This window comes from Cibotium barometz, chromosome 46 (genome assembly GCF_041138505.1).
Source record: "Cibotium barometz isolate CiBa-2024 chromosome 46, ASM4113850v1, whole genome shotgun sequence".
In the NCBI taxonomy this organism is placed as follows: Eukaryota; Viridiplantae; Streptophyta; class Polypodiopsida; order Cyatheales; family Cibotiaceae; genus Cibotium; species Cibotium barometz.
Window position 1 is genome coordinate 16,018,927 of NC_141091.1, and position 15,181 is coordinate 16,034,107.

At 46.2% G+C, this 15,181-nt stretch overlaps 1 protein-coding gene across 3 annotated transcripts in view; it reads right to left on the reverse strand.

Annotated features, from left to right (window-relative positions):
- The window catches only part of HGL1 (heteroglycan glucosidase 1), a 77,238-nt gene that overhangs the window by 38,460 nt on the left and 23,597 nt on the right, over nucleotides 1–15,181 (reverse strand). For all 3 annotated transcript variants that reach the window (XM_086783795.1, XM_086783796.1, XM_086783797.1), the window contains 5 exons: nucleotides 1,435–1,552; nucleotides 1,173–1,255; nucleotides 985–1,080; nucleotides 446–614; nucleotides 217–359 (listed from right to left, as the gene is read on the reverse strand). In XM_086783795.1, coding sequence (XP_086639921.1) covers nucleotides 217–359; nucleotides 446–614; nucleotides 985–1,080; nucleotides 1,173–1,255; nucleotides 1,435–1,552 — 609 coding nt within the window. The remainder of the gene's footprint in view (nucleotides 1–216; nucleotides 360–445; nucleotides 615–984; nucleotides 1,081–1,172; nucleotides 1,256–1,434; nucleotides 1,553–15,181) is intronic.

Consider the following 15,181-nt stretch of genomic DNA (forward strand, 5'->3'; position numbering starts at 1 on the left):
TCCAATTTGTCTCATAGGCCGAGTTCGGTCTTTCGGAAGACGTTAATAAAATCTTTCTTTCTTTCTTTCTTTCTTTCTCTCTCTCTCTCTCACACACACACACACGCACACACATATTCACAGAGTGAGTGTGTGTGTGTGTGTGTTATGTGGACAAGCAGTGAAGGTCCTGGAGGAAGTGCACTGTTTTAAGATAAATGGGCACAAAATACGTACCTTAAACACTGTAGGCTCATTCATGTCATTCCATATACCATCAACACCATTGGAAACAAACTTGCTCACGAGATCAGCCCACCATTCGCGTGTTTTTGATGAGGTGAAGTCCGGAAAGACGCATGGTCCTGGCCATACTTCCCCTGTGGTGGAGATTGTCACCAATGTTGGTTAAAGAACACATGCTACCCTTCAGGATTGAAGTGATCCAGTTTCTTAGAAGGCTCACCAATGTAAGGTTTTCTTTTGGACGACAGCATCCAGACATCTTGGGAAGATCCGCTGTCATACACAAAATATCCAGTTTCTGCTTTTATACCAGGATCCAGCATCCAAACAGCTTTGAAACCATTGCGATATAGACTTTTAGCCAGCCCTTCTGGAGACGAGAATTTTTTCTGTTGTTTACACAAATAAGATGCTTTCATAAAATACTGCACTTTCCACGATACAAGTTCTAAGGCCTCAAATCAGACGTAGGAAAGCCAAGCTACAGATGTAATCAACCCTTGAATCTTGATATTTAATCATCAATTCAGTGGTTCATTATGGAGTGAAAGCCAATTGATTTTATGTAATGCAACTGCTAGAAAATGAAAAATAGGTTGGCAGGCCCTTGTCAGAATGGCTGCTGCCACCACATTCCCCAGCACAAAGGTGCAAGCTCAAACAACAGTATTTTGTGTAGTATGTTTCTCCCAAAAAAAAATCAAGGTGGTGGTAGTCAAAATCAAGTTAGGTGGCTTTGAGAAATGTGGTTGTACATACAGGATCAAAAGTGAAACATCGAAATCCATCCATGTAATCAATGTCCATCCACAGCACATCACAAGGTATTTGTTTATCTCGAAATGTATCAGCAACCTGTTCCAACATCAAGATTAAGACAACTTAATCATTTGAAATTCTTTGTAAATTGTTAGTTCTGATGACTACCATGTGATTCTGGAGCTGACCTCTAAAACCCTTGAATCAGGTTCGTAACTCCATCTACATTGGTGGTAGCCAAGACTCCACTTTGGAGGCATACCTATTGTTCCTGTGTTCATAAAGATAGTACTTTTTTTAAAGAGAAAATGCATGATGCATACATACATGCACATAAGCACACACATACATACATGTACTTAGGCCAAGGCAGATTTGAATTAATCTCTTTTTAAAATGTTGACTGAACTAGCAATTATATTAATAAGAAGTTCAATGTTTATTTTATACCAATAGCATGTGAAAGAGTTGTCAATACTGTAGTCGCTGAAGCAAATGGTCCAAATGTGATCACTGGAAATGGAGCTGGTGCAACAAATTTGATGGTTGACTCCTTTCGCAAATCAACCTAGCGTATCACAATTCAGCAAAGGGACTCAAGGCAATTATAAGACGCCACCAGTATTTTTAAGATACAAGTTTCTAATGACAAACAAACGCATTGAGGCATTGCTGCCTTGCCCCACCTCACTGCATATCTAGCTGCACCCCCTACAACAGTACCTACTATTTAATAAACCCTTGTATACATGCTTGCTTCACCTTTGCTCCAGATGTACCTTTGCCCATAATCTCCCCATGTAGTTATGCCAATATAGATGTCAATAGCCTCTATAAATAGGTGCGGTTTCTACCTTGAGTTGGTAAACTTGTGATAGTGTTAATAACACTAAATATCACCTTCCAACCATTAAGAGCACCATGAGTAAACTATCCGATCTTTGCACCTAGAGTCTATCCATTACCTATGGACACCCAATAGCACCAGCAGGTGAGGCAAGGCAGCATAGCCGGATAGAGTTGTTAGCAGTCATCTCTTGTCTGTACATTACACCAGGGCCTATGTTGTGGGTGTGCCGCCCGTTTTTGGTGTTTCCCCATTTTTCCTCACTTTCCATGTATTTTTCCCATTTTTTCTGAGGTGTGGAGGGCTGTCAGCTGGTTCTGTTGCTGGCCGACTTGTCTGTTTGCTACCTGACCTGATCTGGTGTCCTGGCCGACTGCAGGCACCTGGCCGCCTGGCTCATAGCAGGTCGTGAGCATCTCTGATGCTGATCGTGAGCACATGCTGCTGTCGGCCTGTTTTTGTCACGATTGTGACGTGTTTATATATCAGATTCTCTCTTCATTGCTGATTACTCTTGCAGATGCAAAGAGTTACCAGCCAAAGGGAACCCCTACCCTCGACTGGTTGCGACTCTTCGTCAAAGGATGTACCTCTTCATCGAATAGCCACATCTCTTCGACGAATGGTTGTATCCCTTAGTGAATGGTTGTGCCTCTACATCGACTAGACACATCCCTTAGCCTAAAAGTTGTACCCTTTCGTCTAAGGTCATGTCCTTTCATCAAAGGACATGCCTCTTCAAATGTGTCTCTTCATCTCCTATATAAGAGACCTATTGTACTCAGTTTAACAACAACAAGTCAATTCAATCTTGTCTCAAGTGTTCTCCTGAAGGTTCTTGTTCTAAGTTAATTACTTAAGTAGTAATTAGTACACAATATGCAGGATTAACAACATAATCCTCACAGTGGTATCAGAGCAAATTTTTTTCCTACCCGTGGGTTGTGAAGCCCTCACCCTCTCCGCGGCACTCCCTCATCCACCTCTCCTCTCGGTGTTGTATGGAAGAAGCAGAGCGATGGTGGACTTGGCGTGAATCCTTGCTTGTAGTAATGTAAACAAGTACACAAGGTCTCACACCCATATACACGTATTGTGTGTATAGCAGAGAGGGACCCCCTGCTGTATTTCCGGAATACCCTCCCTCCTTGCTGCCGGTGGCGTTCGCAACATGGCAGGAACTGCCCCCTTCGCTGCTGAATATGGAATCCCCCTCTCTTCGCCTTGGTTGCTGCCAACGGGCGCTCTTGTTTGCTGAGCGTGGCTGCCGGTTGTGAGCCGCCTTAATATATGCAGCGACTGCTGGTGGCACACTATTCGAAGCAATTCAGTCGGCGGTTCAACACTGTTCGAAGCGATTCATTCGGCGATTCAGCCCTTCGAAGCGTCACCTTCGCACCCCCACTCGGCGACGGCCTTCGAAGCGTCAACCTTCCAAAAAAAAAAAAACAATACACAACATTAATAAGTGTACTGCCACGTGGAATTCACAAAAAAAAAAAACCCAAACAAACCCAACAGGCGTGCGTAACCCGCTGGGCGTGCGCTGGCCGCCCGTTTGGGATTTGCTGGTGTGAACAGCCACCGTGGGCGACTCGAAAACCACCACCCGGCTGTCAGGATGTCGCCTAGTTCTTACTCGCCTCCTTCTCTCCAGCGAATAGGCACCCTTCTTCCTGGCTGTTCGTGGGTTTTCCTGGCTTTGCCCACACCACATACTCTGTGTGCTCTTGCCCTCTACGTGCATGCTTCATGGACAACTTCCCGGAGGAACCCGACATGCACATCTCTTACCTGAGTTACATCGACGAGATCCCCGAGGCTGTTCTTCCCGAACACAGCCCTCCTCGTGCCCTCACTCCGGAATCAGTGCCACTACCCGCCGATGTTGGGTGGATTCCAAGTCTTTCAGCCTCTCCTATCCCAGCATCCCCGGCCTCTCAAGTGTACCGCATTCATGTCAGCAGCCCGCATGTGACCGAACCCGACACTTGGGCGATTTGGACTATTTTCCTCACCTGCGAGCCACTGCATCTTACTCATTTCGAGTATTTTCTATCACGGTACCCGTAGTTGGCACACTTTCTTCCAGAGTGCAGTGTGGATGGCTTACGCAATATCTCCTCCACGCGCCCTCCTGTGACATTTTACTGCGAGATCTGCGTCCCCGACTATACTCCATTATCTCCAGCGCCCAGTTCTTTGGAGGAAGCCGATGCAGTAACTTCGGAGAACGATCCCGACGAAGTGGAAGACCCCGACTTCGCGTACGAGGATCCTATTACTGCCTCTCCAGCAGCTGTTCCTTCCATTCTACATTTCGGGTGGACCTTTCCTGCTTCACCACAGTACTCTCTCTGAGTGCTCCAGATGTCGACTTCGCACGACAACGTGCCACCCGCCGATCCTCAGATGGAAGCCTTGCTGATGACTACTCTCCAACAACAGATGGAGGACTTGCAAAAGGCATTTTTCGACGGAATGGCATCAATGAGATCCCAGATGGAAGACATGCAGCAGCGGCACCAACATCAGCGCGAGGGATCCAGGAAGTCACAGCGAGCGCATCGTTCGCATTCTCCACATTCATCATCATCATCCTCGGTGGGCCAACAGGACGATCCCTTAACTCCTCCCGATCCGACTGCCGAGGTAGACAATGTTGAACTTAAACTTTTATATAAATTAATGACCACAGCACAAACACGAAAGATGGACATCAAGTTACCTGAGCCCTACAATGGCCGCCGTGATAAGCGGTTAATCGATCATTGGCTCTACAAAATGGAGGTTTATTTCTCGAATACTGAATTGCCCGAGAACAAAAAGGTGGCATTGGCCAGTACCCTCTTGAAGGATACCGCCTTCCTCTGGTGGCGACGCAGGATTGCAGATGGCAAGTCTACTCCAACGTGGGATAAATTCCGGCGTGCTCTTCGCAAGGCTTTTGAGCCCGCAAATGCGAATTTTCATGCCAGGTCTTCTCTCCGCCGCCTGAGTCAAACTGGCTCCGTGGCCGCGTACATCTCAGAGTTTCAAAAATTGGCTCTGGAGATAGAGACACTCAGTCCCTCGGACCAGCTTCACAGCTTCATTGACGGGCTTGAACCCACAATCCAAGACGAAGTCCATAAGTATAATCTTGCCACCCTGGATGAAGCAATCTCGTATGTCGAGCGCATCAGTGATTACCGGCGTCCTCCCAGGAACTTTTCCTCCGACGCCCGTTCCTTCCAGCGGAATCGATCCAATGGGACTAGCCAACCCCAGCGTCCTAATTCTGGACAACCCAACTCTCGGCGACCATATTCTGGACAACAATCCTTCCGGGCAAACTTCCGCGTCAAATGCAGGATCCTCTCAGACCGAATCCTCTGGCAGCAACAGAAACCGAGATCGGTCTCGACAGGACCATCGCAACAATGATCGGCGCAATTTCAAGCGAGAAACCTCTTCAGGACAGCAAACCTCTTCATCAACTGCCCCTTCATCCCAACCTAGTCGCCCAGGCCTCTGCACAATTTGTTCTGGCGATCACCGGTGGTATGAATGCCCTCAGCGTCCTAAACCCTCCAACACTCGGCGCAATTCTCAGGTGGACAGTTGTCACCATGCTGATCATGACCCGCCTCCTGTGAAAGACAAGAACAAACAGATGGCTTGTTCTGTTCGCGTTTCGGAGTTTGTCAGTACCCTGATGCTTAATGGCCAAAGTACCAACCCTGTTCCAGTGAATCTTTCCAAACAGGTCCTTAGTCTTCTTGGCTTCATTGGCGACCATCCCATCAATGTGCTGGTGGACAGTGGCTGTTCCACTAATTTTGTGGGCACTTCTTTGGTTCATAAGCTTCGCCTACAGACCCGACATTTTGTGGATGCTTTTCAAGTGGCGCTTGCTGATGGTTCCTTCCTTAATTGTAACCAAAAGGTGCAATAGCTCCAGTTCCAGATTCAAGATTACCAGGATCACCTTAATTTTTCAGTGATGCCGTTGTCACATTATGACATGATATTGGGACAATCTTGGCTGTATCGATATGATCCGGTGATCAGCTTTCGTTCCCATTCAATCCAATTATATCATAATGGTCGAGAGCTGGAACTTCATGGCCTTTTCAGTGCCAAACCCATCACCATTGTTTATGCCCTGCACGTCAAACGTCTCGTTCGCAAACGTGACAGTGCAACATCCTTGGTCATGTTACGGGAGATTGAAGCAGAAACCAGTGAGCAATCTCAAGCCTCGTCATCAACTACTGCTTACTTGGAGCAACCCTTCTTCAAGCCTTTTCAGGATTTGTTTCCGAATGATCTTCCGACGACATTGCCTCCTCGTCGTCCTGTGGATCACCCGATTGATCTTATCCCAGGTCAACCCCCTCCAACCCGAGCTCCATACCGTGTTTCTTACTCTGAATCTCAGGAGATACAAAAGCAATTACAGGAGTTGCTGGACAAAGGTCACATCCGTCCCAGCAAAAGTCCCTTCGGAGCCCCGGTTTTACTTGTCAAGAAGAAGGATGGATCAATGCGACTTTGAATTGATTACCGTGCTCTCAACAAGCTGACAATCAAGAACAAGTTTCCTTTACCTCGCATCGATGAATTGTTCGACCAACTGCTTGGTACTAAGGTGTTTTCCAAGATTGATTTAAAGTCCGGCTATCATCAAATTCGTATCCGTAATGGTGATGAATACAAGACAGCCTTTCGAACAAAATATGGCCATTATGAATTCTTGGTCATACCTTTTGGGTTAACCAATGCCCCGGCCACTTTCATGACCCTGATGAATGAAATTTTTGGGCCATACTTGGATAAGTTCGTGATCGTTTACCTTGATGATATTCTGGTTTTTAGCCAATCTATGGTCGATCACAAAGAGCATTTACAGATAGTCTTTGAAGTACTACGCAACAATGTGCTGTACATCAACAAAAAGAAGAGTGAATTTTTCAAAAACCATGTGGAATATCTTGGTCACATCATTTCTGCTAATGGGATTGCAGTAGATCCTAAGAAGATTCAGGCGATTGTGGATTGGCCTTTGCCTCTCACCATTTCAGATGTTCGATCTTTCTTGGGACTTGCTAACTTTTATCACAACAAGGTGCATAGATTTTCGGAGATTGCTGCCCCTTTGACAGAACTGACAAAGCTGGGCAAACTTCAGTGGTCTTCGGAAGCTGAGCAATCCTTCAATGATCTCAAGCATGCCTTGACGACAACCCCGGTCTTGGCCATTGCAGATCCCACTCAGCCCTTTGATGTAATGACAGATGCCTCAGATCGTGCTTCTGGTGGAGTTTTGATGCAGAATGATCGTGTCATTGCTTTTGACAGCAGAAAGTTTTCAGCCATTCAAAGCAGGTATCCTGTGTATGATAAGGAGTTTTTGGCAATCGTGCATGCTTATCGAACATGGAGACATTATCTTCTTGGAGCAGATTCAGTTGTACGTACAGACCATCAATCTCTGACGTATATTTTCACTCAGCCTGTTATGAACTCTCGACAAGGCAGATGGGTTGAATTCTTGGCTAATTTCCACATGATTATTCAGTATGTTCCTGGTCTTCAGAATGTGGTTGCAGATGCCTTAAGTCGCATGCCTCGAGCCATCAATTTTGCCATCACAGATGTGCAAATGGAAATCCGTGCTTGTTTCAAAAATGAATATTTGACGGATAGAGATTTTGGAGATGCGTTCCGTGCTCTCAAATCTTCTAATCCCAGTCCTGCAGAAATGAACATGTTTGCAGCCTATATTATCATGGATGAGTTGCTGTTCTTCTCTGACCGCATTTGTGTGCCTCACAATACTTCATTGCGGAAGATTCTTATTCAAGAACATCATGAAGTCCCTTATGCTGCTCACCCTGGTATCAACAAGACATATCGACTTTTGTCTGCTACATACTTCTGGCCTCAGATGCAGCAAGATGTTATCAAATTTGTCAAAACTTGTCATTCATGTCAAACAATGAAAGCCTCTCGACAACTTCCTCAAGGGTTACTTCAACCGTTGCCAGTTCCCAATGAGAGGTGGGAAAGTATCAGTATGGATTTTATCACCACCTTGCCTCGTTCATCCAAAGGCAATGCTCAGATTCTTGTGGTGGTTGATCGATTTTCCAAAATGGCACATTTCATTCCTTGCAAGAAAGCTGCTTCAGCCCCAGATGTGGCGTCATTATTCGTGCAACATGTCTTCAAATTGCATGGTTTGCCAAAGACCATCATCTCTGACAGAGATCCAAAGTTCACTGGACATTTTTGGACGTCTTTGTTCAAATCTCTTGGCATGAATTTGTTATTCAGTTCAGCCTATCATCCTCAAACAGATGGACAGACTGAAAGAGTCAATCAGATTTTGGAAGAAATGATTCGACATTACATTCAATTCCGTCTGGCATCATGGGAAGATTATTTACCACTCGTGGAATTTGCTTATAATAATTCCCATCATTCAGCAATTGGATTAACTCCATTTCAAGCAGCATACGGACATACTCCTCTTGTGCCTACAAACTTTGTTTTACAACACAAAGTGGCGTTGGCAGATCAGTTGGTTCAGGAGATGCAAGATGTGCTTGTACAAGTTCGAGATAAATTGGTCCATGTGCAACAAAAATATCAAAAACAAGCCAACAAGCATCGTCGACATGCAGAATTTCAAGAAGGAGATTTGGTCTTATTATATGTGGCACCTCACTGCTACAAAACAGTGAAGTCAATTTTTCCAAAGTTACGACCTCGCTTCTATGGGCCTTTCAAGATTCTTAAGAAAAATTCAGCTGTCAGTTATAAGTTGAAACTTCCACCGTCATGGGGAAAGATTCATCCGACTTTTCACATATCTTGGCTCAAACAGTATATATTCAAGGAGATTCGCCTATTCCAGACTTATCTTCATATGTACCAAAAATTGAAGATGACCATATTATCCTTGTTCCAAAAGTAATACTTGATGTAAGACAGAAGGAAACAAGAAGAAAGTTGACTACAGAATTTCTTGTGAAGTGGATGGACTTGGATGAGTCTGATTCCACTTGGCAAACAGATGAAGAAATGCAGCAGTACCCTAACCTTCTTCAGGACTTCTTCGACAAACGGATGTCTATCATTTGACACATGGGTTTTATTTTAAATGGGAGGGAATGTCACGATTGTGACGTGTTTATATATCAGATTCTCTCTTCATTGCTGATTACTGTTGCAGATGCAAAGAGTTACCAGCCAAAGGGAACCCCTACCCTCCACTGGTTGCGACTCTTCGTCAAAGGATGTACCTCTTCATCGAATAGCCACATCTCTTCGACGAATGGTTGTATCCCTTAGTGAATGGTTGTGCCTCTACATCGACTAGACACATCCCTTAGCCTAAAAGTTGTACCCTTTCGTCTAAGGTCATGTCCTTTCATCAAAGGACATGCCTCTTCAAATGTGTCTCTTCATCTCCTATATAAGAGACCTATTGTACTCAGTTTAACAACAACAAGTCAATTCAATCTTGTCTCAAGTGTTCTCCTGAAGGTTCTTGTTCTAAGTTAATTACTTAAGTAGTAATTAGTACACAATATGCAAGAATAACAACATAATCCTCACAGTTTTAGACTGACCAACCAGCAGCCTGGGGCCATATAAAATGGCCCCTTGCCCCCCACACTCTCCGTTGTATTCCGGGATTTTCTTATGTTTATATAGTAGAGTTACACAGCTTCTCTCTCTCTCTTTCATCTGCGTTTTGCTCTCTACAGCAGTTGTCTTCATTCCCGCTGTGCATTCTGACATGGTATTAGAGCCCAGGTGGCTTGAAGCTTGGAGACAGTGGGACGTCGAGGGTTTGCTGATTTGAGGTGCTGATTGGAGATTGCTTCGACTGTTCGGGACTTGGAGATCGAGTAGAAGGCGGCCATCACCGTTGGACAGCCACCTTGCATATTATTTGTAGCCTCTTCTTCTTCTTTTTTCCCACCCACCCTCCCTTCACAAGACCTTGTGGACCCTTGAGATGGCTGAGAAGCACGTGAAGATCCCACGTTCTTGGTGGACAGACAATTGGACAAGAACAACTATGCCATATGGAAGCTAATGATGGAGTCCGTTTTGGAGTCTTATGACTTGGTTGATTTCATTGTTGTTGGTGTTCCATGGCTGGAGTTGGAAGACCGGGAATTACCCTCTATACGGAAGGAACGGGAGGCTCTGGCACAATTATGGGATCGTGTCAATGCTCGTGTCCGTTCTTTCATCTTCCTAAATTACACACCACAGGTGATCAACCATATAAAGAATATGACGCTGGCAAGAGGGATTTGGCAGCATTTGGCTTCTCTGTACAATAGGGTATCACCCATGAAGAGGATCTCCTTGGAAGTTCAGATGCGGGTGATGAATCCTGCAAAGTCGTCGACGATGTGGGAGCACATCAACAAGTTGCAGGCTCTTCAGTAAGAGGTTCTCCAGGGAGGGAAAGAGATATCTTCAGAGGACATGGCCATTACATTGTTGTCCCATTTGCCCTCTCTGTACTCGGCATTTTACTCCTCTTTGATCACGAGTGGCAGGCTCAACACCATGACGTGGGAGGAGCTTGTGCCAATGGTCTTGAACCAGGAAGAGCGTTTTACGAACCCTCTACAGGGCGGAGGTTCTAAGGCCTCGACTTGCCAACGATCAAAAGGCCGTAACAACAACAAGGCCAAAGGGAAGTCTTCATCGGAGAAGTCTTCTAAGAAGAAGCCCAATTTAGACCGTGAGAAACTGAAGGCCGAGCAGACCTGTAATGATTGTGGCGAGAAAGGCCACTATTGGAGGAAGTGTCCTAAGCGGAATACCGAGAAGAGTGTTGATTCTTCAGCTTCAGCTGCAAAGACTTCAGCTTTTGTGCACTTGGAGATTTTGGACACAGATACTTGATCTTCTTTGAGCGAGGAGGCAGTTGACTTCACCGCCAGGGATACTCGGGAGTGGATTCTTGATAGTGGTGCTTCCAGGCACATGACTCCTTCCCGTGAGTTCTTACATGATCTTAAACGACAGTCAGGTCACATTTTCATTTGGCGACAATTCCACCATACCGATTCATAGTGAGGGCCGGATGGAGATCATTCCCGATGGCAGAGGAGGGAAGCATTCCTCTCGTGTTCTTTACGTCCCCGCACTTGGTTTTTATCTATTGTCAGCGCATGAGGTTTGCAAGACTGACTTCCGGGTGGAGTTTGAGGAGCATTCTGTTGCTCTACACGACAGAGAACAGGCCAAGTTGTTTGGGAAGGCGGAGTGGAGAACGGTATCTACAAACTCTCAGCACTCTCCTCTCTTACAGGCACTCAGATTGGTGACTTGTGGTACTTTCGGTTTGGCCACTTGAATATGGATGCGTTGCAGCAAGCTTTTCGGGGCCAGATGGTGGTTGGCTTGCCAGATGTTGGCAACAGGCAAGGACGTTGTAGTTCTTGCATTCGTGGTAAGCAACACAAGGAATCTTTTCCAAAGCAGGCTTTCATGCAGGCTTCAAAACCTTTGGAGTTGGTACACATTGACTTGTGTGGACCTATGCAGACCCCATCCTTGAGAGGTTCTTTGTATTTTATGTTGCTTGTTGATGACTGTAGCAGATTCACATGGGTTTATTTCCTTTCCCAGAAGGACCAAGCTTTTGCTCGGTTCAAGGAGTGGCATGTGATGGTGGAGAAAGAGTATGGCTTGCAAATAAAGACTCTTCGGGCTGACAAAAGAGGAGAGTTTTCTTCCAATGCGTTTGTGCAGTTTTGTGTGGAACATGGTATCAAGCGAGAGCTAGCCAATACAAGTTCGCCTTCAGAGAATGGAGTGGTTGAGCGTAAGAACCGAACTGTGGTGGAGATGGCAATCACGATGTTGGAGGATCGTGATCTTCCTCGTCCACTTTGGGGAGAGGCTGTGGCTACGACTGTCCATATCCTCAACCAATCTCCAACGACTTCAGTACCAAACATGACTCCCTTTGAGGCTTATTTTGGCACGAAACCAGATGTCTCCCATTTCCGTGTGTTTGGGAGTGATCCTTATGTTCACATTCCAAAGAAGCAGAGGGGGAAGCTTGACTCAAAGTCCCAAAAGCTTGTCTTTGAGGGATATAACTCTCTTTCCAAAGGATACACGTTGTATGACCCGGAGCGGAACGAGGTTGTCATCAGCAGAGATGTTGTTTTTGATGAGCATGTTCCAGCTTCCACTGCTGATGAGCTACCACTTCTTGGAGACCCAGATGAGTATGATGATGATGTCCAGTCGATTGTTCCAACTGGACAGCCTCAGTCAGTTCAGGAGGTTGAGACCGCGACTGGAGATGAACCCTCGCAGCAACAAGAGGCTCCGCATTCTGTTCGAGTACCCAGGTGTTTGTTAGACACCCTTCGGGAGTCCGGTGTTATGGAGCTTTCCTCCAATTGGTCCACAGAGGATGGACCTCGAAGATCGCATAGAGTTCGTAACAAAGGTCATTCAGCGGAGCTCTTCCAGGTAAACTATGCTTTGATATCTTGTATCAAGGAGGATAAAGAGCCCACTTCTGTAAAGGAAGCCCTTTCACATCATACTTGGAGGAAAGCCATGCAAGTGGAACTGGATGCCATAGAGAAGAATAAAACTTGGGAGTTGGTTCCGAGGTCATCAAAATGGTCAGTCATTGGTGTCGAGTGGGTCTTTAAGACCAAGTATACGTCAAATGGGGCAGTGCACAAACACAAAGCCAGACTTGTGGCTAAGGGTTATGCTCAGCGGCCTGGCATCGACTATGAGGATACCTTTGCACCGACATCGAGGATGACCACGATTCGGACCGTTCTTGCCCTTGCCTCTTCTCAGCAGTGGCCAGTATATCAGATGGATGTAAAATCCGCGTTCCTTAATGGTGACTTGCAGGAGGAGGTGTATGTTGAGAAGCCTCCAGGCTTTGAGGTTCCAAGATCAAAGGGGATGGTTTACAAGTTGTGGAAGGCCTTGTATTGTCTTAAGCAAGCTCCCAAGGCTTGGAATTAAAAGATTGATTCCTTCTTTCTACCGACTGGATTTCAAAGATCAGTTGCAGATTCCAACTTGTATCTCTTTCGAGAACGCGGCATGGTCATGTTGATCATCCTTTATGTGGATGACCTCATTCTCACTGGCGGTCATGTGGAGCACATTGCAGCGACGAAGGCTGCCTTGTCAAAGGAGTTTCAGATGACCGACTTAGGCTTACTCCACTTCTTCTTGGGATTGGAGATTTGGCAGACCCAGTGGAGGTTCTTTGTCTCTCAACAGCGGTATGTCCATGAGTTGCTTGAGGCCTTTGGGATGGAGAACTGCAAGCCTATCACGTCACCAATGGACCCAAACACGAAGCTTACAGTGAATGATCCTTGTGAGCCGGTTGATGCCTCTCTGTATCAGAAGCTAGTTGGTTCATTGATCTAGTTGCTAAACACCAGATTGGACTTGAGCTTTCCTGTGGGGCTATTGAGCTCATTCATGCAGACGCCTTTGAGTCTCATTGGGACTTGAGCTTTCCTGTGGGGCTGTTGAGCTCATTCATGCAGACGCCTTTGAAGTCTCATTGGGACGCAGGATTGCGGATCTTGCGGTATTTGCAGGGTACGAAGGATCTTGAACTGTTCTACGACACTGGAGGTGAAACGAAGGACCGAGTCCGACTCCAAGGCTGGAGTACTCCGATTAGGGAGGAGATCCAGACACCAAGAGACCTACATCAGGCTACAGTTTTACCCTTGGCTCAGGAGCTGTTTCATGGAGCAAAGAGACAGCGAACTATTGCCTTATCGTCTACAAAGGCACACTACCGGGCTGCTTGTGGTGCTACTTGTGAGGTTATGTGGCTGCAGAGGTTGCTTGGCAAGATTGGGTTTCCACAGAAGGAGCCCATAGTCATCCAATGCGATAACCAGAGCTGTATCGCTATTGCTCGGAACTCGGTTTTCTATGCTCGGACCAAGCACATAGAGAGAGGTTGCTTGGCAAGATTGGGTTTCCACAGAAGGAGCCCACAGTCATCCAATGCGATAATCCAGTGTGATAACCAAAGCTGTATCGCTATTGCTCGGAACCCGGTCTTCTATGCCCGGACCAAGTGTTAAATTTGCAGCAATGTGATGAGCTATGGTGGATCAAATGCAAGAATCAATATCATTAGCAAGTGATTAGACGATGATTAAGACGAGATTAGTGAGCAATAAACTCATAGCTTAATGTAGGCATGGATACTCAAAAACTAGCAAATTACTCATTAGACCAATGCCTCAATTTATACAAGTTTGTCCATGATCTGCTCCACTGATTTATTCCTTGATTTGTGCCACCTCCCCTACATCTCGGAGACACCTCATCCTTGATTCACTCCACCTCTTTTGCCTAATTCTCTCCACCTCTTCACTTTTCCCAGAATATCTCCACATCCTAGATCTTCTCATGCTACCCTTTACTCTCTCCCAGTAGATTCCACTCATCTTTTCACTGCTACCTACTCATTTACAGACTCTCTTTTACAGCCTCTTGCTAAGGGCTTGTTCCCGCACACACCTCCCCTCAAATGAATAATCCTAGCACACCTGGACCAAGTTTCTCTCTTACTTGGTAGCCCGCGACCAATGCCTCAAGTCCCTAACTCATAGTCCTTGACACTCTCTCTCTCTGTGTCCAAGGCTTACTATAAGTGCCCGTGACCTTGACTAAAGTACTCACACATACGTCTACCACATGGCCTACATCATCGGTGGCTCAGAGGTAGTTTTACTCTGTTGGGGCAGGTTACATTGGGTTGTGGGGTTTCTCCCTCTTTCTCTCTCAGAAAAGATGATCTGACTCCACTTCCTTAGGAGTCTCCATGAAGTTTGCCCATGTCGATCCTTCTTCACTGGGTTTGCTGTTGCAGTCTCTTGCCATGTGTCCTGGCTGTTAGAAGTCATCTCCTGTCTATACATATACACCAGGGCCTCTATTGTGGGTGTGCCCGCCCTTTGTAGGTGTCTTATCATTTTTCCTCACTCCCCGTATTTTTCCCCCATTTTTTCCTATTTTTCTGTGGCATAGGAGGCAGTCTTGTAGTGGCAGGAGGACCTTGAACTTGGCCAACTGCATCTGTGGAGACTCCGGAGGTGGCCGACTGCTCTGCACAGGTCGTGGACCTCCCTGTGCTGGCCGACCCTCCCTGCTGCTAGCCGACTGTGCATTTCAGCAGTCGTGGGGTTTTTGTGTCCTGTCGGCTGTCCTACAGCAGGCCGACTGCTGTTGGGGGGCCATATAAAATGGCCCCCCAGTCCCCTTGTCACCATCGTCTCATTCCGGGATTCTTTTGTGTATATAGAG